The sequence below is a fragment of the Thunnus thynnus genome, chromosome 15 (genome assembly GCF_963924715.1).
Source record: "Thunnus thynnus chromosome 15, fThuThy2.1, whole genome shotgun sequence".
Taxonomy (NCBI): domain Eukaryota; kingdom Metazoa; phylum Chordata; class Actinopteri; order Scombriformes; family Scombridae; genus Thunnus; species Thunnus thynnus.
This window is the reverse complement of record NC_089531.1, coordinates 11,848,858-11,871,080: the sequence shown is the minus strand read 5'-3', so window position 1 is coordinate 11,871,080 and position 22,223 is coordinate 11,848,858. Positions and strand designations below refer to the sequence as shown.

Here is a 22,223-nt window from a genome sequence, read left to right as displayed (position 1 = left end):
TTCAACTTTGTAAACCTGGCTTCTGCATGTTTTTTCCAGTAAAAACACTTCTCCATGGTAAACACTGGCTACTGTTCTCAACTCTGCAGTCCTTCCACGCCCTCCGTTACACTGTTTTTCATGGCCCGAGTTCCTGTGGTTGAAAATCTTTTCACCATCCACTATTCAAAAGGTCAGTGTTTCAAGAGGGAAAATTAAATGTCACTGCTTTAGCGTGTGACGACAGTCATTACCTCAAGCAGTAAACTGTTTCCCTCACCAAAAACATTTTCCTAGAATTTATTGCAAAAGAAACTAAATTGTATTTACACTACAGGAGAAGAAAAAAAACACATCTCTTCCCAAAAAAAAAAGACTAAAACAATATAAAAACATTTTTAAAAAACACATTTTTTCTGTTTCCCTGCTCTGAAATGCATACCACACGAGCAGAGATTTAATAAAACCAAATAAATCAAACATTTTTAAAACTATTTCACAGCTTCACACAATCTTGAAGCTTTAAAAAATGAGTTCTCACAAAAACAAGTCGAGATCACATTCAGAAACTTATCGAACTCAGATTCCCTGAGTGTCACTGAAGCACAAAAGTTCACATCAGTACCGTCCGGGGATGTTTGGTGCTGTAATGAGAGTTATTAAGTAACAGCGGTCCATTGTGCAGCTTCAGTCCTCATAGACCTACAAGGTTTCCTCTGATACCTCATCAACCAGTGGCTGCGGTTCCAAATCAGCACCAGAGAGCCGGATCGTGTTGATGTCCCCTGTGTTCTTGAACGTGTACAGCTCATTGTCCACCATCCTGCGGTCCTGAAAGCCGAGGCTGTCCTGCCGGTCGATGGGGGTGCGTGGACGCGACGGGATGAAAGTCTCAGAGGGGTCCAGGAACGTCCTGTACTGGTCCATCTCGGGCTCTGGATCTGGTTCTTTGATTACGGGCAGGTCTGCATCAGTGGGCCCCATGAAGGTGTGGTAGGAGTCCACCGGCATGCTTTTGAAGTGGTCTTGCACGCTGTCGGCGTAGCTGGAGTCACCCAGCAGGTGACCGTACACCATCGACTCATCTATGGAGGCGTAGACGTGGGATTCATTGTCAGACCGGGCTTTGGTGAAGTGTCTGTCACCTGGGCGGAAGATACTCCCTTTGCCGATGTAGATGGATGACTCTATGTTTGCTTGATCTTGTTTCTTTTTCCTGTTTGGAAAGATAAAGCAGACGACAAGTAATGAGAAATAGTGAAAAAAAAACACAAAGTTACAGACCTGCTGAGAGTAAAATTTTGATCTTAAAGGATAAGTTCATAATTTTTCAAGTCTGTCTTAAAACAATGGTCAGTGCCTATATGACCATTGAAAGGGTTTTTGAGGGTTTTGCTGCTGTAATCATTCAGCAATGTTCATATTGACCATTAGAAGATCCCCTCCAAATATGCTTGCAATGTCAGTGATGGGGAACAAAATCCCTATTTTGTGTAAAAAAAAAAAAAAAAAAAGTCTTTTAGAAAGTTTATCTAGAGCTAATATGAGGCTGAAGCCATCCAAACTAGTCAAATCAAGTCTATATTTTTCAAAATTACAGTCTTTTTAGTTTAAAATTCCCTCTTTGTGTTTACCCGGCCACTGTGTCCCTGATGAGCTGCAGTGAAAGGATCATAACAAAAACAGGGAATTTGGAACTAAAAAGACCTAAACCTTGAAAGATATCTGCTTGATTTTTCTCATTTGGATGGCTGAAGCTTCATATTAGCTCTAGATAAACTTTAAAATACATTTTTGCACAGAAGGAAGACTGTGGATTTATGAAGGGACTATGAAGGGATCTTCTAATGGTCAGTATGAGCAGGAGGAATGATTACAGCAAAAAAACAAAAAAACAAACCTGTTTCAATATTCATTTGGTCACCTTAATATTGTGTTAAAGGGGACATACTGTAAAGGGAGATTTCCATTTCTTTTTTGATTATAAAGCAGGTCTAGGTGCTATATAAATACTGTGAAAGTATTAAAACGCTCAGTCCATGGATAAATGCACACAGCCCTTATTCAGAAACTGTGCCTCTAAACAAGCCACTTGGCCCTTTGTAAGGTTGTGATGTCACAAGTGTTTCCCCTACCACTGCCTGGGAGGGGCGGCCTGCCCCTCCTGAAAGACAGAAAATATGTTTATTTATGTTATTTACCTAATTTACATGCACTGGTTTTATTTCAGCTCAGTGTGCGAGTCTCCACTATGTCTTGCTGTCATTTATGGTCATGCTAGTTTCTCTCCTCTCCTCTGCTCTCTGTGTGCTACAATCCGTTACCTGTGGTTGGTCTGGGAGTGCATCACTCAGAAAACAGTCAGCCAATAAGAAGAGAGGAGCAGATGCAAAACAGCCCATTTCAGGCTGAGTGAGACAGAGGGGCTGCATCCATGGCTTGTACAGCTGTAACTTTGTGCTTTTTGACCATAAAAACATGCAAATGTTTGTAAATGGACCATGAAAATGAAAATATTAAACTGGGGGAGGGTCATAATATGACCTCTTTAAGACTTGACTTGAAAAATTGTCTATCCTTTAAGCGTGCCACAAAATGCTAAGAATTGTGTAATTTTTATCTTTCATTTAAATCTCACGTTTAACGGTTTGATAATATGGGCCTAGATGTGGACAGTTTTTCTGCAGGTGTACTCACTTTGTGATGATGCACACAGCAGCCAGCACTATGAGCAAAAGAAGAATAACTCCTGCTATCCCAAGGATGATGGCCAAGAAATCTGTAGAAGCAAAAAAAAAAAGACTTGCTTTACTTATTTCTAGTAATGATTTTTTGTGTACATGAGAGGCCTAAAGAAGTGCTTTCTTACTGGTCTTTTTCTCCAGGATGATTTTGGTCACTGCACCAAACTTTCCCTCCTCTGGTATACAGTTGGACATGTTGAGATAGAAGCTCTGTGGCAACAATAACTCCTCCACCTCCTCGTCCTCCCTGCGGCTCATTATCTCCTCCTCGTACCCCAGCATCTTGACCTTGATGGCAGTATGCCTGTCGTTGCATTTGGGCTGGCTGACATTGACAAACTGCAGCTGTGCCTGGTACATGCTCGGCACAGTGACGATCCAGGATACAGTGGAGAAAGGCCTCATACCTTGAGGCCAGTTTGGGGTGGCCAGCAGGGTCGGGGAGGACATCGTAGGGGTGACTCTGTAAATAATGGTCTCTGAAAAAGGATGAAAATAATAATCGTAAGTCTCAGTGCTGTATCCTGTGTGTGAGAAATCTCAACTGGTCTACAGAGGAGCCTCCATTATTTGTGGAACAATAGTGCCCCTGTGTGGATTTTAAAAGTAAAGTGACTGTGCTCCATTTGACCATGATTAGAGCATGAACATTTTTAAGAAGGAAATCTACCTTCTGATGCCCTTACAATGTCAATCAATATTTTCCTTATCTGCCTCGTTCACAGTACAAATTCCTTCACGACCCAGAATGACAAACATGCAGAGAATGCGTCTAAACTTGTTGCATAAGAGGAGAAAGTCGCAACAGTAAAACTGACAGATAATAAAGTTCGTCAGAACTCATTTTCATTTTTTGTGGCTGAATAACATTATGGTCTGTTAAACCAGTATTAATTGGTTCTTTGTTCACTTCTGAGAAGCAGCACACACTGTAAACATGCCATTGACATACAATATTATCACCTTTTAAAGAGTCAAGTGGAAAACTTGTTAGCAAACAGTCACTTATTAACTCATACAGTAGATACAGAGCAACATTAACCTTCATTTGGAGTCATGTTTCTGGTCTGATATTCACTCTCCTCTCAGCTCTTTAGCTAAACGCTCCACAGTGTTTACCAGCTAGTCCCTATCTTGGACTGCTGTTTGATGCTGGGCAGGTAGTGTAACCAGTGGGTTAATCAGTGTTTTTTCACAGAAAACATCTGCCTACTGAAAATGAGGTTGATGGGAGCACAGAGACTGAACTGAAACTGTAAAGTATAACTCAAACAATGAGCTGAAAGACCCTTAAAACACTGAGTAGAGCTGAAGGGATGGGTTATCACCATGAGTGACTCTTTTCACACAACAGCATCTGATCCATTGTTAATATAACAAGACTAGGTCAAAGCCTAGTATATGGTTGGTCCGTGTATGGTCAATGTGCAAAATTGTGGCCGTCGTGTTACAGGGATAGTCAGTGGTGGTGTCTATAATGTGAATTCCTGGATATTAAATATTCATCTGCAAATTTTCTGTAGTGGTCCCAGTAATATTTGCTTATAAAGTGTACTGAAGTTGTATATCACATGACATGGTTTAGCTATGTTTGAGTAAAAAAAAAGAAAAAAAAGTTATAAATGCAGTTGCGAGAACAATTCTTTCCACTCAAATCTTGGGATGTTTGATTTGAAAGAGAACTTATTTTAATTCTAATTATAACTATTATATCTGTTAACTCCCCCTGCTCTTTCATCTGTTTCACTCCTTGGGAGGCTTTAACTGTGTGCTCTCCCTCATGGCTCTATGTGCCTTTTTTCTGTCTCTTTCCCAGTCGATGATCATGGAGGCTGTGGTGGAAATTGTAAATGAAAGTTTTGATAGCATTTTGGGTGCAAATTCAGGAGGCTTATCTCCACCTGGTTACCGCAGTTACAGTCAAATCAAGCAAACCTGCAGAGCAGCAGCCCCACACTAAACTGATGTAACAGCTGCATGAGTCTCATGTTTTACCTGCAAGACTCATTCTGCCAGAAATAAAAAGCTTGCGTCTTGCTATTAGTTCAGTTATAAAATCCAAATACAGCGTGGAGTGTTTCTCCGGCCAACAGTGTTGCCAAGCGGAGAGTAAATCACACTGGACAGTAGAGAAGGAGACATAGAGACGCTGATATGTGTCTGTTTAGTTTAGCCGTCTTCACTGCATTTAACACCGGAGCTGAGAGCATCGAGCAGGAAACACAGTCGCTCTGCATCACGCTGTTGTCCTCTGAGTCCATCATCTCATGCCAATTCATTTTGAAAGAGCAACAGCCAATGGGGAAACTCCCAACATGGCCGGCCGACCAATGGTGAAACTTCATCAGTCACTCAGGCACTCACTCACTCACGGACAACCACAGTTATCAGGCTGCTTTAAGGCTACTGTTGGCTTCAACTATGGAATTTCTTTGTGTGACTTTTGTATACTGGAAAGAATGTGAATCTGGAAGAAACCCTTGTTATTTGACATGAGACATTTTTCTACTCTGATCTTGACATGACATCTGGTTGTTTTCCACAGGAATAGTTAATCATGGTTCCCAAACATTTTCATGTCCCTGTTTGGAAACGGAAAAAAATTTGACCTGAATTTCGATAGCCTTGCTAGCATCAGATCACTTGTTCCTAATGAATCTGATTCATAGGCTTTTTTTCACAGTTGACTTTTTTGACTCAGCAATCACTGCAATGCAACAATTAACTATGTTATTAGTTACAACTGTGTTTGACAGGTCAAAATGTCTGCTGTAAGATAGGTCTATTCAACTATAACTATTATATCTATTAGACAAATTGCTGTTTTTCTAACAGATAATGATATTTACACATTTTTTATCAGTTTGAAGGGTTTTAGGGTGGATTTTCTTTCATGCTTCTATCCCTTCTGCCGTGTTACCTCCCCTTTAGCTCACTCTGAAATCCACTCAAATTTATTAAAGCCTTAAAAACTCTTAAAAAAAAAGACATATTCATGTGTTACCTGGGATCTCTGGACTAAAGCTGACATTAAGAAAAGGCCCCTTCGTCTTGCTGAAGTCCCGGCCTTTAGCTGTGATGGATATGTTGGCGTGCACCTGAAGTTTCTCGATCGTTCCATCAGAGCAGAAATCTCCAACAGAAACCCCGTCACTCTCTTCCACATGCAGGGAGAGAGAGCTGTTGCACTCCTGGCCGAGCAGGGACTGTTGAAGACTCCCTGTGGGCGACATCAGATCAATTGTGCTGTCCATCGGGATGTTGACGTGCCAGGTGAAGCTGTGGAGGGGCATCGGTAGACAGGAATCCAACTTGGGCACATTGAGGAGAGTCGAAGAGCATGAAGCCACATTTTGGCATCCTGTTATCAAAAGGCACAAAAAAAATGAGGTATTGAGTTCACAACAACAACAAAAAAAGCTTTTCATGAACATGCAAAAAAAATGTAAATATCTTACCAATAACTTTACTTGCAGTCAATCGCAAGTCTTCACTTGGACAGTCGAGGAAGGAGAGGCTGGCTTTAGTGCCTGCAGCTACATTTATCTTCTTTTCAACCTTAGAGTTAATGCTCATCTCACAATAGGGATCAGCGCCCACTGCCTCTATCTGCAGCGACACTCCTTGGTGTTTGGTCAGATCCACCGTACACAGAACTGAGAAGAAAATACAACATGGAGGATAATATTATAAATAACACAATTATGTAACTTTTTTTTTTTTTTTTTTTTAATTATACATACTGTGAAATCAAAACTGTCTTTTCATCTAATTTCTGCATACAATACATACAGTATTATGCCAGTATAATTTTGCGCATCACAGGCTGGTGGACAAGCAAAAAAAAGTCAAAAAGTTTGGGCTTGTTTAACAACACTTACTGCTGTTGTGAAGGTGTTTCAATAATCCTGAAAGACTCTTCTAATCCTTTGGATGAAAAAATATTGTGTCTGCTATTATTTAATTGTTAATATGATTCTTTCGCCTCTTATTTTGTCTTTGTTTTTCTTTTTTCTTTTTTTAATCTATTTTTAAAATCTAATTTGTATTTCATTCTATTTTATTATTATGATAGTTTTTAAATCTACTTTATTTTATCACATTTTCATGATTTGTGCACTAGTATCAAATTGTTTTAGAGTTTCAAGGTTTCAATACTTTATTGCCATTTCAACGTAGTTTCAACGAACAAGAACAACAAGTACCTCCCCTCATATACAATGCACACCTTAGTACATAAAAGTAATTTAAGTAGTTGTAACAATAATAAATAATTAAAAGAACACTACAGTGGGGAAGCTATCAGTACCACAACCAGCTATGGTGTATACCATTGTATATGCACCCTTACAGTGTGTCACAGACAGGAATAAACAGGCAGCACATTAATGATTTAAGAGTTAAGGGCACGAACAGCCTCGAGGTAACTGCTGTTGCAGGACTTGTCTGTCCTGGTTCTGATACTGTCTACATTTGTTCTGTCTTATTATTGGCTTGTCAGTCATCAGCACTTTGAATTGTACTAACCTGTGTGAAAGGGGCTACACAAATAAAGTTTGATTGTCTGATTGCTGCACGATAAAAAAAAAGATTTTTGAATTGTTTCTCAAGTTGAAACTTTAATTCAGGTAACCAGAAATGACTGTGTGAAATGTTTTTTTGCAAAACACAAGCAAGACATTAATGGTTATTTTGTATGAAAATACTAGAAAAAAACATCAATATATAACAATCATTGATTAGAAAATGTTTATTTTTGAAAACTTGGATACCTGGTGCTGTGACTCAAATGTATCGTTACGCAAGAGGCACAAACTGGGGCTAGGACTCTCTACAACTAACTAACCACTAACTACATTTTTACAAATTTCTTAACAAGCTTATATTTATCAATAAAACTAAAATTAGCCTGCTTGAAACTGTCCAAGAGAATAAGGGAATGTGAACATGGACAAAGTTACTTTTATTTACTATAACTTTATACCGTACCTGGATGACCGCTCCTCATTACAGAGACTCTGTATTTCAAGCCGAGTCCTTGTAGTGTCCTGTTGGTTTCACAGTTCTTCAGCACCATTTTGAAGCTGCCCTGCTGATGCGCCGGCTGAGGATCCGTCAGGCTCAGTTTGGTCACCTTCTTGTTCTCTTTCTGGTACTCCACCGCCACTGCGTTGTTGAGGCATTCGGGGGCCGTGTGATCGAGAAAACGCACTGAGTAGTTGTGCATGCCGGGCACTGTGAAGTTCCACTGCATCTGCTGCTTATCAGGGAAATCACCGGGATAGTTGGGAGAGATGAAGTCTGTATCTGATACACCTCGGGGTAGGTTGACTTTCACTATGGCCACCACTGGAAAAAAACAAGGAGAGATTATTGTGGTTTGAAACAAAGGAAGTCATCTATATTTTATGTAAAATGCAAAAGACTTGTTACAGGAACCTAACAGCCATTTTTAGCCTGTAAAACAATACCTGGAAGTCAAAATTGTTCCCAACAATTTATTTCCTTTTTATATCTTGTAATGACTGAAAACCTAAAACTATGCATGTAGTGAGATATTTTCACAAATGAAAAGATCAATATTTGTTTGTCAGGCGAAACTTTGTTTGCTGAGAGACAAGAACAGTGAGCTACTGACATATGGACTAAACCAAAAGTGTGTATATTTAGATGATAAAATATGAATATAGTACAGAAAATCTTTGTGTGCACAGTTAGGATCTGGTATTTTACCACTTAATGTTGAAACTGGACTGTATATTAGTCTGGAAGAAGAAATGTGGATTTGTTCAAAGTACCATCTCACCAATAAAGAAAATCAGTTCAATTTTATTTTCTATGGAGTGGATAAAATGTTTTGTACTTCACATAAATAAAAACTGACTAACTTACTGCTGGTTTCAGGCCCAACACTGAGTTTAAAGTCAACAGGATCCAGCTTCCTGTCTCCAGGCACCTGTAAAGACACACGGCCCTTGTAGCGCACCTGGACGGTTGTCACAGTGCCTCCTCTGCAAAAAGTGCCAATGGTTGCTACCCCTGTACGCAGATAGGTAACAAGAGAGTATGTGTGCTCATCTGGACAGGTCTCCTGATTGGGAATCTGTTGCATTCCTGCTTCTGGGAAGTCCAGCTGGAAGGACCGAATGGAGAGAACTTTGAGATCCCAGGTGAAGGTCCGGTTGAAGTCTGGGAACAGTGAGGACTCGGCCTGAACAATATTACCAGAGCAGGAGGTCTCTGTGCAGTCTGGAAATTTATAGAGACAGATGGACATATTAGCAACTATGATTAAGTTTCTGATTCAAGTTTTGTGTTGACAAATATTCAAGCTACTTCATTTTTAAAGGATGGGTTCAAAATTTTTCAAGTCTGTCTCGAAACAACAGTCAGATGCCCGAATGAACATTGAAATAGGTCCCGTTCATACTGACCACTAGAAGATCCCAATGTGCTTTCAATGTAAGTGATGGGAGGACAAAATCCATAGTTCTCGTGAGCAAAAATATATTTAAAAGTTTATTTGAAGATAATATGAAGCTTCACCTGTCTGAGTTAGTCAAATAAAGATTAATGTATCTATAAGCTGTTATCAGGAAATCAGTTTTCGAAGGTGATAATTATCAAATCAAAAAGGGTCAGTATGTGCATCAATGTAAGTGTTCATCTCAAATTATCTTAGAGAGAGAGAGAGTAAGTCCTACAGTTCGATATGGACTGTGTACTTTAAGAATAAGTGATATCTAAGGTGATAATCTGCATTTTTCTGATCAATCCCATGAAAATACCCAAACTAACAATGAATTTACTCTCCCAATAACTATTGTCTGTGTATCCAAAGCCTGATGTGCTATTCCTCTGTGTTGTCAACCTGCAAAAGCTATTAAAAACACATCAGTGAGTCACACCGCTGCACTGGGTGACATGTCCTTTCATTAAGATAAGCAGGTGCATCATAGTTTAGATGAGTCAATCCCACATACTCCATCCTGCTGACGTTAATACTCATTAATGCACAAAATCCACGTATGAAAATAGGTCCATACATAAACACTATTTACTCCTGTTTGAGTGAATCATGTTGCCTTCACCAGTTTGTGGCTAATACAAAGGACTACATCTTGCAAGGTGGCTTACTATATAGGACTCCTTTTAAAAATTACTTTTATGTAAGAAACCTGAAGAAAAATGTTTGCAAAAGTGAAAATTAAATCTCAGTATTGAGATACTTGTACCAATTTCTCTGTTGATCTCCACACTGAAGACATCCTGAGGCTGAGGACAGGTAAACTCTACCGAGGTGTTGCGAGGATCTCTCAGGGTTAGACGTTTTGGATCGCATTTCTGGTCGGGCTCTTTGCCCACACAAACGCTGCAGTCGGGCTCGCTGGTCACCCTGCTGATGGTAATGATGGTTTTTGGATCAGGAGTTACCGACATCATTCTGCCAGCTAAAGAGAAAAGTAGTACAATAAGATATTGGTCAGACCAAAGAGCCAAGACTTCTCAACACAGACATCTCAAATAAAATGTATAAAGACAGATTCTCAATGGCACAGATTATATATGTTAATAGATAATTTCATAATTTCACAAACATCAGAGATTGTTTTAGTTAATGGTATATGTCACAGTAACTGGACAAATCTTTTGTGGAAGAAGTGACTTTTTAGCCACACTAGCAGTTAGTCAGTCCACAACTTTGGTTGAGAAAGAAATATCTCATCAACTATTGGATGAATTTCTATGGAATTTCACACAGACATTCATGGTTCCCAAAGGATGAACCCTAATGACTTCAGTGATGCCCTGACTTTTCCTCTAGCACCACAAAAAGGTTGACATTTCTGGTTTTGAGTGAAATGTCTCAATGACTATTGGGTGGATTGCCATTAATGTTGGCACAAAAATTCATATTCCCCTCAGGGTGAAGTGGAATAACTTTGGTGATCCCTTAAATCTTCATCTAGCACCATCATCAGGTCATTGTTCATGACCAAATGCCTGGAAAAATAATGACATGCTAAACTAAGATGGTAAACATGGTCAACATCATACCTACTAAACATCAGCATGTTAGCATTTATTCTGTTTTTAGGTTTTAAAATCTGGCCATTGACAACAGATGAAAGTTAGCTTTCTATGCTAACTGTAGCACTCGCCTCTTCGTGATGCTTTGACTGTAAATATTGTCTTGTCCAGTTCTTCTCCTTTGGGCACCTCCACAGTCACAGTCGTCACTCCAAGCATTTTCAGATGAGACACTGTCCCACCTCTGCAGTAGCTATTAGTTTTGACCGTTCCGTCACTTTTAGTTGTCCTCACTGAGTACTGGTAGCCATCTTGGCATTGATCTGGTGCAGGCATCTCCTTCAGTCCATCACCTGCGATGTCCAAAGACAAGACAGTCCTCTCTGGGACACTAATGTCCCATGTTAGGGATCTTTTGAAGTCCTTGAAGAGGTCAGGATCAATTTCTCCTGCGGCAGGGGTGCAGGAGCTCTTGGTACATTCTGAGTAATGAAAACGATAAATGTTTGAATTTTACACAGTTAACAAGTATTCGAGAAAGTATTCACAGAAAAATAAAGAGACTAGACCTCCAGCATCATGCTGTGGAGGACAAAATATGACTTATGCATCTATAAAATCAATAAATCAACTTACTAAATAAATAAGTGGAATTAATTGGGACACAAATACATATATATATTTAATTTATTTCTACAAATCAAAATTTATTTCTGTATTTTCACTTTTCTACTTTATTTCAGTATTTCAAATATTAACTTATTTCTTATTTATTCATTTATGTATGGTTTTATTTATTCATCTATTTCTGCACTTATTAAGTATCTAGTAATTTATTTATTGATGATTTGTCATTTTTCATCCTCCATACAGGAGCATTTAATGTGTAGTTAATCCAAAATTACAAATCCGAAATTCTGATGGCAACTGAAGTACATTTTGAGACATAGCCTCCACAGTCCTCACCTATCGTCTTCTTCATCTTCATACTATACACATCTTGAGGTTTTGGGCAGCTGAAATTCAGCAGAAGGCTTTCAACATTTGTCAGGGTCTTTTCTGTCGGGCTACAGTTGGGAGCGGAGCCATCAGGAGAGCACACCTCACATTCGGGTTCCTCCGGGCTCCTGGTGATGACCACGGTCGTGGTGGAATCAACGGTTATAACCATCGTTCGGCCCTCTAAACCAGGTAAAATGGAGAGAGTGAGAGAGAAGCCAGAATAGGATTGTATCAGGTATTTGTAAATACATCAACCAATCAATTAATCAATGTTCACTGCAGCTCTCATTTACAGTTTTTATTATTTGTAAACAGCATTTCAATCAAAAGTCAGGTCAGATGTATCTTCTTCTACTCATCAATCTAAACGGGCCATATATGAGCACGCTAATGAAGTTAGTCCAGTTATCTACGTAATAGTTACACCTGGCAGTGACTAGGTGTTAATATTTCTAAAAACTAATCTCTATGTAAGAACTAGTTTGAGTGGTACAACTTCTTATAATTTGGTGACATGTAAATATAACAAAACAAACAACAACAAAATAAGTAGGCTAAGTTTTAACTTAACAGTTGGTGCAACAGGCTCCACCTAAAATCAACAGTGTCACTCTGGGTTTTCTACAAAAATATGAGTCTGTATTCATTATTTTTTCTTACTTAGTGGTCCAGCAGAGGCCTGAAACAACACAGATTTCACTTGTGTGTTTGGTTTAACTCGCAGAGACACCTCAGCCTTATTGGGCAGGTCTAAATGAGTCACAGAACCACCTCGACAGTACTGAGTCTGGCTCTTGCTGTTCGTTTTGGATGTGGCCACTGAATACTGAAGTCCATCTGGACACGGTTGTGTCGTCTCTATCAGTCCATCTCCAAGGATGTTCAGACCCACAACGATCTTTTCAGGTGCCTTCAGCTCCCAGGTGAAGGTTCTGGTGAACTCTGTGAGGATGGAGGGTTGAGTTTCTACTGTTGCAGGGCTGCAGGTGTCCTTTGTGCATTCTGGATTACAATTAAAGACAAGAAAAGATGCATAGATTGGTTTAAGAGTTAAGGAAGGTGCATATGACGAGAATTTGACTGCTTTAACCTAAAAGTCATCAGGAATTCAACCCATGTTTTGTTCATATGTGATGAAAAAGCGTCAAATTTAAAACAAGAAGTGACCTGAATGAGGGCTGGGATGGCATCTGGTTTAACCCTCACTCAGCTTTGACAAGCTATACATCTTTTTAAAGCACAAAGCCTTATTATTCTCTTTGTGTAAACCATTTTATGATCCCAGTATCGCCATGACAATAGATGCTTATTTTGTAACAGAAGCGTGTATAATACAGAACACTGAAAGAGTAATTAAAAATTAAATATGTGTAGAAGAGCAAATATATTTTTCATCATGTTTGTGCTTCTGTTTAAGGATGTAAGAATAGCAACCATCTCACTGCGATTACGACATTTTCAGGCATCTGCACAAGAATTCCCCTTATTTGGGCTTGAGTTCAGGATTGTGCACAAATAAGCAGTGCTCCTCAAGGGCTTTAAAGTCAAAAATATTTTTTTTTTTTTTTTTTTTTTTTTTTGCAGGCATTTTAAATTTAGTAAAGCCAGTGGGGGCACTACACATATTCTTGGTTGTTGATTCTTGATTGGCTCCCTTAAAAAAATCTATTCCTGAACAACTTAAAATGAGTTTGAAGCACTTGAACTGAATTTGAGCTGAGTGCTGTTGACTATTTAGGGTCTGGCACTGCAAGGCACCATGAAGAACATTAGTTTTTTTTGTCCTGAGCCAAACAAGAGTATATTTTAAAACTAAAAACAATAGATTCTGTTAAGCCAAACAATAGAGTGGTTTACTGTATGTATCTTACAAAAGCAGACATCATCAGGCCATGTGTAAACTCACCGATGGTCCGAGTTATTGTGACCTTGTAAGCCTGCTCAATCGGCTGGGAGCAATTAAACAGCAGTTTGACCTCCACTTCAGGGACCAGAGAAACAGAGGAGTGGCAGGAAGTCTCTGTGTCATTAACCCCGCTGACCGTACACACAGCACATTGATCTGGAGGTAGCTCAGTGGACACCGTCACCGTCGAGCCTTTGTCTGGTCGGAGTGTCGTCTGTAGGCAGTCTGAAACAGATCAGAGAGTCTCTGCTGTCAGTAACGTAAAGATGTCGCAAACTGAGATCCAAAGATCTGATTTTGGTAACGCTTTATCTTACAGGTCTCTTCATTTTATACTAACTTCTTGGAAATGAACTTTAACTTTTAGGACATTTTACAGACAGGGTGGTGGAATCTGGTGCAACTGAATTTTAAAAGATGGAAACTTTTCAGCGTGTAAACTAACTAACTGAGTTTTGATTTGGTTGGTGTTAAATAAAAAAAAAAAATGCCAAAGTGATGCAAAATGAGAGAAAGGACCATTATTACATGTGTTGTAATGTTTCAACTGCACATCAGCTGCTTGCAAGAGCATGCTTAGACACATTCCCATATTTGGACATTAAGTTTTTGGATATTGCAATGACACACACTCTTAGAAGCAAAAATATTAATCTTCATGAATATATTGTTTGTATTGGCTGTATGTATTATTTTTATTGTCAGTTAATCGGCCTGTTATTTTCTCAAGTCATTGATTGTTTTGTCTACAAAATGGTACAAAATGATGTAATCGCTCATAATAATGTCCAGTTTTCAAATGTTTTACAGTCAGATAAAAGATTTTCAGTTTACAATGACAAGCGGCATATCCTCACATTTGTGAAGCTGTAACGAGTTAACTTTTACCATTTTTACTTAGAAAATGACCGAAACGCTTCATCAATTATCAAAATAGTTACCAAAATGGTTAATATTCTGTCAGTCGACTAATCAATCATTGCAGCTCTGATCAAAACATCAGAGGGAAGGAAGAAATCATACGACTGGGCATAAGTTTGTCCACATTAAGCAAAATATTATCAATTAACAATTAACAATTTAAAGCATCAACTTAGCAACAAAAGGAACAAAACATGCACAACACAAATGTTCAGTCAGTTTACTGTTGATATTTGAGCAAATAGGCACACCTACTTTATCTCCGTGTCCTGGGGTGGCAGACCAAAGTAAAGTCATTTAACTCTCTTTAAAATGAGTCATCTGTGCGCCGAGTAAAGAGGTGAACCAGTTTTAAAAAGCATGAGTGACTGTTTTATCTGTGATATCAGACATCTTATGCGGTGGGTGGAAACAAAACAGTTTCGTTTGTCATATTATACATCAGCAAGCTATGATGTAAAGTTACATCATAGCTTTGGTTTCACTTGACCTACAAATTGTGGTTCTGATCCAGTACGGTCTGACTGGTTTAAAACGTGGTCTTTCCTACTGCTGAAGCAATTAAGCAGGTAATTGACTGACATAAAATGAGTCATCAACTATGTTGATACTCAAGTATTAATTTTTGTCATTTTTTCAAGGTAAAATATCAAATATTTGAGGAGTGAAGCCTCTTAAACATGAGGAGTTGCAGCTCTTCCATCTTCCATGTTGTATTCTTGGGTTTTGGGCTGTTGGTCAGACAAAACTTTCATAATTTGACTCCATTTCCATCAAACAAGGATTAGGAGTGAAGGAGTTATGTTCAAAAGAGGTGTCTGAGATATCATTGCAGTTTCTGACGGCAGTTTTTTTGCTGCAGTGATGCAAAGACATTGTAATGTTTTAGGAGCATGTGTGTGTGGTGTGTAAGCTGTAGGGGTTCAAACAGATATAAACAAACCAGGAATTCTCAACCTGAACTTGCAAGGACTTGAAAGCAACACAGAACAATATTTACAGCATTTACATAAAGATGTGGGGCTAGAGGGCTTCTTGTGACAGTAAACAAGCGTGTCACAGGGTTCAAAAGAGTGATATTTAGCGGCAAATGAGAAGTTGACATGTTCATTTCCACAAACACTTACTGAGAATACATTCATAATGCTGCTGATTACTTCTCCAACAAAAATATTAAATAAAGCCAGTGGAAAAAAAATGATTCTGCTAAATAAAACGTCAGTAGCAAATTCAAAGTTCAGCGGCAGATTGCTGGTCAATCATTAATGAAGCTATGATGAATTCATGCCTCCAGGAAGCTCCATAAATGCCTCATAAAGCTTTGAAAAATGGAGGTCTAGAAGTCAGGGCTGCACTTCCACTCAGGCTGAAAATGTGATTCAGCCTTTCATCTCCGCTGTCAAGTCGATCAATCATATGTGATGTTGCCTTAATGTCCGCTATTATCTCTTCATTTATTGACACGGCACTTTAAACACGGCTCACTTTAAGGCTTCATAGCGCTTTAAAGCACTGCAGCTTTACATTAGGTCTCGCCTGAGCACGCTTTATCACACCAGAGAGCATGCACTTCTCCTTGTTGGACTTAATTGGCGCAAATTTGAAAGGAAACCACGATTTAATATGAGGATGTTTCGTGATAGGCATATAAAATACATTTTTTGGAAAGTGTAGCCTGCTAAAATAACAACGTAAGAGGAAAAACAAGTAAAGAAAGCTTCACTAAACAATACATGAACATATGTTTTTTTTCTGACATGATTGTCTTACCTGATAAGTCGAGTGTTGTCAAAAGCAGAAGTCCCAGAAGCGCGCAGGTTTTGAGCCGCATGTTCACTTTTAAAAGGTGGATTTTCCTATTTAAAAAAGTTTTAAAAAATCTGAAGCTCAAACACACAGTCTTTGCATTTTCAATACATCCACATTACAACATCAGCGACGGCGTTGACAGTCACTTCCTGCTTCACGCTACCTGTGCGCAGCGGCACAGCGGAGGGCGTGGACCTCAGGCAGGTTACGGTTACCTGTCCAAACCTGACGGGTGAGGAGGGACAGGCCCTGCCGTTGTACCCTTGAGCCGAAAAAACACAGCTCTGATAGGATTTGCGTGGAGTCCTTGTGTGACTTCCCTCGTGTGGCACAATGGTTGCCCTATTTATAAACATCCGAACATGCCAGGGATTGTTGGCATCGTGGTGTATATCTCCAAAATGACGCAGGGGAAGGGTGTAGATAGAGATTGAATTAGTGATTTCTTTCTGTTTTAATGCCTAATATTGATGTTGAATTCAGGAAAGTATGTATGCCGCCAAAACTGTTTGTCCCTAATGAAATAGTACTAATAATATAGAGATAAAATGCAGAAATTGCTGGTTAAATTCATTAAAATTCACAATCATTGAGCACCAAAGGCAAAGTCTCTGAAGAAATATGTGTGATGACACATTAAATGGGCAATATGTTCACAGGTCATGCATGGTCCGCTGCTGTAAAATGATTATTAGGATGTGACTAACTGGTTGATGCCTGGTTGCGGCTCTATACTGTGAATAACACTCCCAGTGTTGCAGATGCTCCCTCCTGCCTCCACATGTCTCATGACGTTGACATTCCTGAACAGAAACATACCTGAGGGCAAGACCACTGAGCACACACACAAACACACTGACACCTGTGTTATGTTTGTGAAGGCTTATGATATATTGATCCAATATCTGATCTGATCCAAACTGAATTTAAGAGTGAATCCTAGACTATATAGCTCTGACCTTACTTGAACCCTTAGCCTAGTTTCAACACAATCATTTTCATATAAACCTGAAACTCAAATCCTAATACAAAACGAATACAGTTAAAAGAGTGAAAAATGTTCTCACTTGTCTCTCTTTGTGAGGTCTTTTTAATCCCCAGAACTCAAGCACTCACACACACACCTATACAGTCAAATACTAGTGACAATGAGGGTTTTTTTGTGTGTGTGAAACCAGTCTGACAGCATGCAGTGTGGGCGTAATGGTGACTATAGACAGCTTCAGTGTCTCCTAACAAGGGACCTCAGTGAAGAACCAGCAGCTGTCAGAATTCCCCTCCCCTCCCATGTTACTGTACAGCCAGGACAGACAAACATGTGCTGCAGACGGCCATGAGGCTGCTGGTTTTCATACCAAGGACTAGAGTTTCAAATGCTTCTTTTGTGAAAGTTGTGAGGAGAGTTAATGAGTTTTTTTTAAAAACAGACAATCACCTCTTACTTGGCATAAAAACCATAGACTGTTGAGGTGTTGGATAGGTGGACAGTATATCTGTGTTCAGTCATTTTGAGTTTTTTTTCATGATCTCCTTGTAGTTCTACACATTAAATAATAATGAGAGAGATCAATAGAAATGTGGACAATGAATTAAGAAAATAAGAAAGATTACATGTCACAAATTCACAGAATAATAAAAACCCAGGATAAAAATAATAATACAGATCAAAGTACAGACTTTCTGAGTTGTTTTACAGTGAATTACAGTCAGTTTACTCAAGATATGAAATTCATTTCTGACTGTTATTTGGGCGGGTCTGATTCTGGGTCATGAGTTATAAAATGAAGGGCCTGAACAGTCCACATGAGGGCAGTAATGCAGGACTCTTGAGCAGTACTGATGATTGTAATAAATCATAAAATAACACCAGCTGATGCCAGGGTTGTACTGATTTTATCTGTTCATCCTGGACACTGTTGGTTCTGGGGATCAAACCTGATGTCCCTCAACAAACTAGTGTTGCACATCCAATCAAGCTGGTGTGACAGATTTTTTTTTTAAAAAAGGAGCCTATAATCATTATTTTTTTTATTAACAATGTATTTACTGTTTTGATTGACTCTCAGCGCTCTAATAGCATTGTTTTTGGTCACAGCAGGCAGCTGTTTTCATCAAAACAAAGAGCAAAGCTCTAAAAAACCCCACTGTAAACCACCTGCTCAACACCAAACAACAAACAGACACAAATAGTGACCAGCTGGTGAACATTAGTGGAGCATTTAGCAGCTAAAAACCAGAAATTTCCCCTCAGGAGTTGATAGAGACTAAAAACAGAGCCAAAAGAGAGAGAATGACCTACATTCATTAGGAGGACAGAAACACGACTCCAAATGAATGATAATGTTGCTCCGTGCAAATAAGCAGCTGCTTGCTAAGAAGTTTGCCACATCAACTTTAAAGATTATTAGATGTCAGTGTTGCATTCAGATGTTTTGTTTTGGCTGCCCTCAAGTGGACAGAAAAATGCAGCTGTTAATGCAGCTTTAATCCCTAATACGTGTCAAACTACAAAAACATTGGATGCTACATTTCCCAAAACACAACTCAATAGTGCCTTTCATTAAACCCTCTCTGCCTGGTAAATGTTGATGTCTTTCAAACTCTACGCCCTCAGGCTTTCTGTCTCAAGCTAAAATAACCCTGATTACATTACTATGACATCATTGGGGGCTATTTTTTTCAGACATGAGCCTCAGAGGACATTGTACAGCAGTTTTCACAGGCTGAGTAGTGCTCCCAGTGACTAGTAAAGTGAACTTTGTGTTTACAGAGATTAATAGCCAATGCTTAAAACGTGGCCTTTATTCAACTTAAAACTCAATGAAACCCATTTTAGTGGGGGGGTTTCCGCTGTAGCTACATTTCTATCAATGTGAAGCTGTTTGTATCTTCTTCTCCTTACTAGTTCACATGCCAGAAAAAAAAAAACTTGGGAAACCCTCCACTGAAAGAAGGTCAGATTTCGATTGGACAGTCACACTTGTCACATATGAATGTAATTTGTTTCATGCATCTCTATGGAAAAATGTTCCTGGAATCATAGAAACTGATAACAGTAAGAAAACTTCCCTTAGCGCAGAAGTTCAAATTCCTGGAGGTTAGAGACATTATTCCTAGGATGTTCATATATACTAGATGTCCATTTTATTAATGCAGATACAGCAGCAGCAGTATATACTATAAATACTGCCCTCATGGTGTGTACAAAATATACCACTTGGGCCTGGACTGTTGCCACCCACTCAGCCAACCACCATGGAGGAGTCAGGGGGTCTGAAGACTCATTGCCCCCAGAAAGACCAAAAGCACCGAATGCAGCACCCATAAACACGGATAGCAGCTCCTCTTACAGCTGTCTGCGCCGCACGTAAGATTAAACCCCCAGACAGTCTGAAGTGTAGGCTCCCACAGGGAAAGCCAACTGGGAAAAGTAGGAGATGGACACCAATTCTAGTTCCAATCATTGCTTTGGTAAGAGAGGAATACACTTTTCTAACATAGTTTTTTAAAGCTCTCTATAGGCTTAAACAGATCAGGAGCCATCGTGCGTGAGTGTATTTTCAGTCTGTATGTTTTCAGTGAATGGAGAGTGGATCAGGTTGCTCAGTGAAACTGCTCAGCTGTGACACAGAAATTAGAGCACATTCATTGTGTTTGCTCATTGTGTTGTGTATTGTGTGTGTGTGCGTGTGTGTGTGTGTGTGTGTGTGTGTGTGTGTGTGTGTGTGTGTGCGTGTATGTGTGTGTGTGTGATCTTTATCAGGAAACTGTACAAGATGCAGTAAAGCGGTGTACAGTGCAGAGAGAGCCTGCCAGGCGATGGGACATCTATTTCACGACACTTGTTTCACCTGCAGCGTCTGCAGTGAGTCTTCTGTATGTGTGTGTTTTGGTCAGATATTATGTTTATTTGCGCAAATGAATTATGGGTACAACTTTTAACTGACATACTTGTATTTCTCTTATTTTGTTTTTTAGTTTGTGTGTACCTTACCACATTTCCTTTTTTTGATGAATCCATACACTGTTTTTTTTTTGTAATTCAGTGTTTTTTGGGCAATAAAACAACCATATATGATAAAATTATAAATTATAAATTACAATAAAATTCATAATATTATTTGCAATACATAATACTACACGCATACCACTAATAATAATAGAAAAAAATGTAATAAATCTAATTAAATCAAATTAAAATGTTAGTCTTTCACAGCCACTTTTCCATCTTCTCATAAACAGATCATGGAAGGAGTGGCTGCATTTATCCTGGCAGCAGATGAAACATAATGTTTTTAATCATCATATGTTTATGCATTTGTTTTTATTTTTTTTTTATTTTTTTGTGCCTTGGTCTCAAACAAACTATGTTTTTTCTTGGGTGTTTTTTTGTGATTGAAATGACAAATAAAACTGAACTTTAAATTTTATTGTCTTGGAAATCTAAATGAAAACATTCTCTAACTTCTCATAGCATATAATATAGTTAAACAGGTTTATGTTGCAGTGTTTTTCTAATCTCTGAAGTGAATCAGTAGTATGTTACTAAATATCACATTATGCAAGAGGAACCACTCCCTACATTCACTTCACTTCATGTGCAAATCTGTTTCACATTTAGGTAAAAAGCTTAGTCGGCAGCCATTTTATACAGTGTCAGGAAAGATCTACTGTGAAGATGACTTTTTGGTGAGTATGCTGTTGTTGTGTTACTATATAATGGGTTGTAATGTGGCACAAACATATCAGTTTGCAGCAATCTATCAGATATTTATTAATTGAATTGTTTAATGTAGTACTCAGGAGTTCATCCATCCCCAGAAGTGTGTATCAGCTGTGGGTATCTAATCAAGGACATGGTGAGTAAATATTCAGTTAAATACGTGTGCATCTATGGTGTTTGTAGGTCTTATTAGGGGTTTGTGTGCACCATCAGGTCCTGCAAGCTCATGGGAAGTCCTACCACCCGTCCTGTTTTCGCTGTGTCATCTGCAGACAGAGCCTGGAGGGTCTGCCCTTCACTGTAGACACAGACAGCCGGATTTACTGTGTCAGCGACTATCACAAGTGAGTTCCTTATGACAGGACTTGTGCGATTACAACAACAGGGCCAAGCCCTTTATTTCACACCCCCGGACAAATGAGTAAACCAAACCCTGCCCTACAGGCTACACATCAGCTAAGTCACACCCAGAGTGACGTCACTGCTGAGTCCTGTGACTTTCTGTTTCAGGGTCCAGGCCCCCCGCTGTGCTGCCTGCAGGATGCCGATACTGCCAACTGAGGTGAGCCTCAACTAAAGCTACTGTAAATAAATATATGTGTTTGTTTGTCACATTTTGAAATTGTTCATTAATGGCAAGTACAGTAAATGTGATAAATTTGTTACCTCTCTGTAGAAATACTGTAACAATTTTCCTCCTTTGTTTCAGGGCTGTACAGAGTCTATTCGAGTGGTATCATTTAACAGAAATTACCATGCAGAGTGTTACGGAAGTGACGTTAACCTCATCTGAAGACAGGAGAAAGTTGACATCACTGTGTGTTTGTGTTGACCTTGTTTCCCCTTGTTTTGTGAATGAAGAGAGTGTTTTTTTTAAGTTTGTAACTGTAGAATTTTGCACAATCTCTTGTCTGTAATAAAGTTACTAAAAAATGATCCAAATATTGTATATGTATATTTCTTGTTACTTTAATGGCCTGTATGTGATGATGAAAATTTATTAAAATTAGCAATGTCAGATTAAGGTTAAGATTATACTATGTATATTGCAAGCTTTAGTGCCAAATACTTCTATTTTGTTGTCTTTCTATGTTTTCAGCATGGAAAC

At 38.9% G+C, this 22,223-nt stretch overlaps 2 protein-coding genes across 2 annotated transcripts; one reads left to right on the top strand and one right to left on the bottom strand.

The window, feature by feature from the left end:
• Positions 1 to 263: 263 nt before the first annotated feature.
• cdcp1b (CUB domain containing protein 1b) lies at positions 264 to 16,707 on the bottom strand. Its single transcript, XM_067612598.1, has 13 exons — positions 16,354 to 16,707; positions 13,663 to 13,887; positions 12,417 to 12,758; positions 11,721 to 11,936; positions 10,886 to 11,236; positions 9,959 to 10,174; positions 8,616 to 8,972; positions 7,713 to 8,072; positions 6,182 to 6,379; positions 5,728 to 6,084; positions 2,849 to 3,202; positions 2,677 to 2,758; positions 264 to 1,195 (listed from the first exon to the last, which is right to left on the bottom strand). Exons 1-13 carry the CDS (start codon positions 16,412 to 16,414, stop codon positions 682 to 684), a joined length of 3,633 nt encoding a protein of 1,210 aa, XP_067468699.1. The 5' UTR covers positions 16,415 to 16,707; the 3' UTR covers positions 264 to 681.
• Positions 16,708 to 20,084: 3,377 nt separating this feature from the next.
• LOC137198666 (LIM domain-containing protein 1-like) lies at positions 20,085 to 21,987 on the top strand. The gene is made up of 6 exons (XM_067612539.1): positions 20,085 to 20,257; positions 21,014 to 21,081; positions 21,189 to 21,251; positions 21,329 to 21,459; positions 21,626 to 21,677; positions 21,825 to 21,987. The coding sequence occupies exons 1-6, from the start codon at positions 20,212 to 20,214 to the stop codon at positions 21,906 to 21,908; spliced, it is 444 nt and encodes a 147-aa protein (XP_067468640.1). The 5' UTR covers positions 20,085 to 20,211; the 3' UTR covers positions 21,909 to 21,987.
• Positions 21,988 to 22,223: the final 236 nt, after the last annotated feature.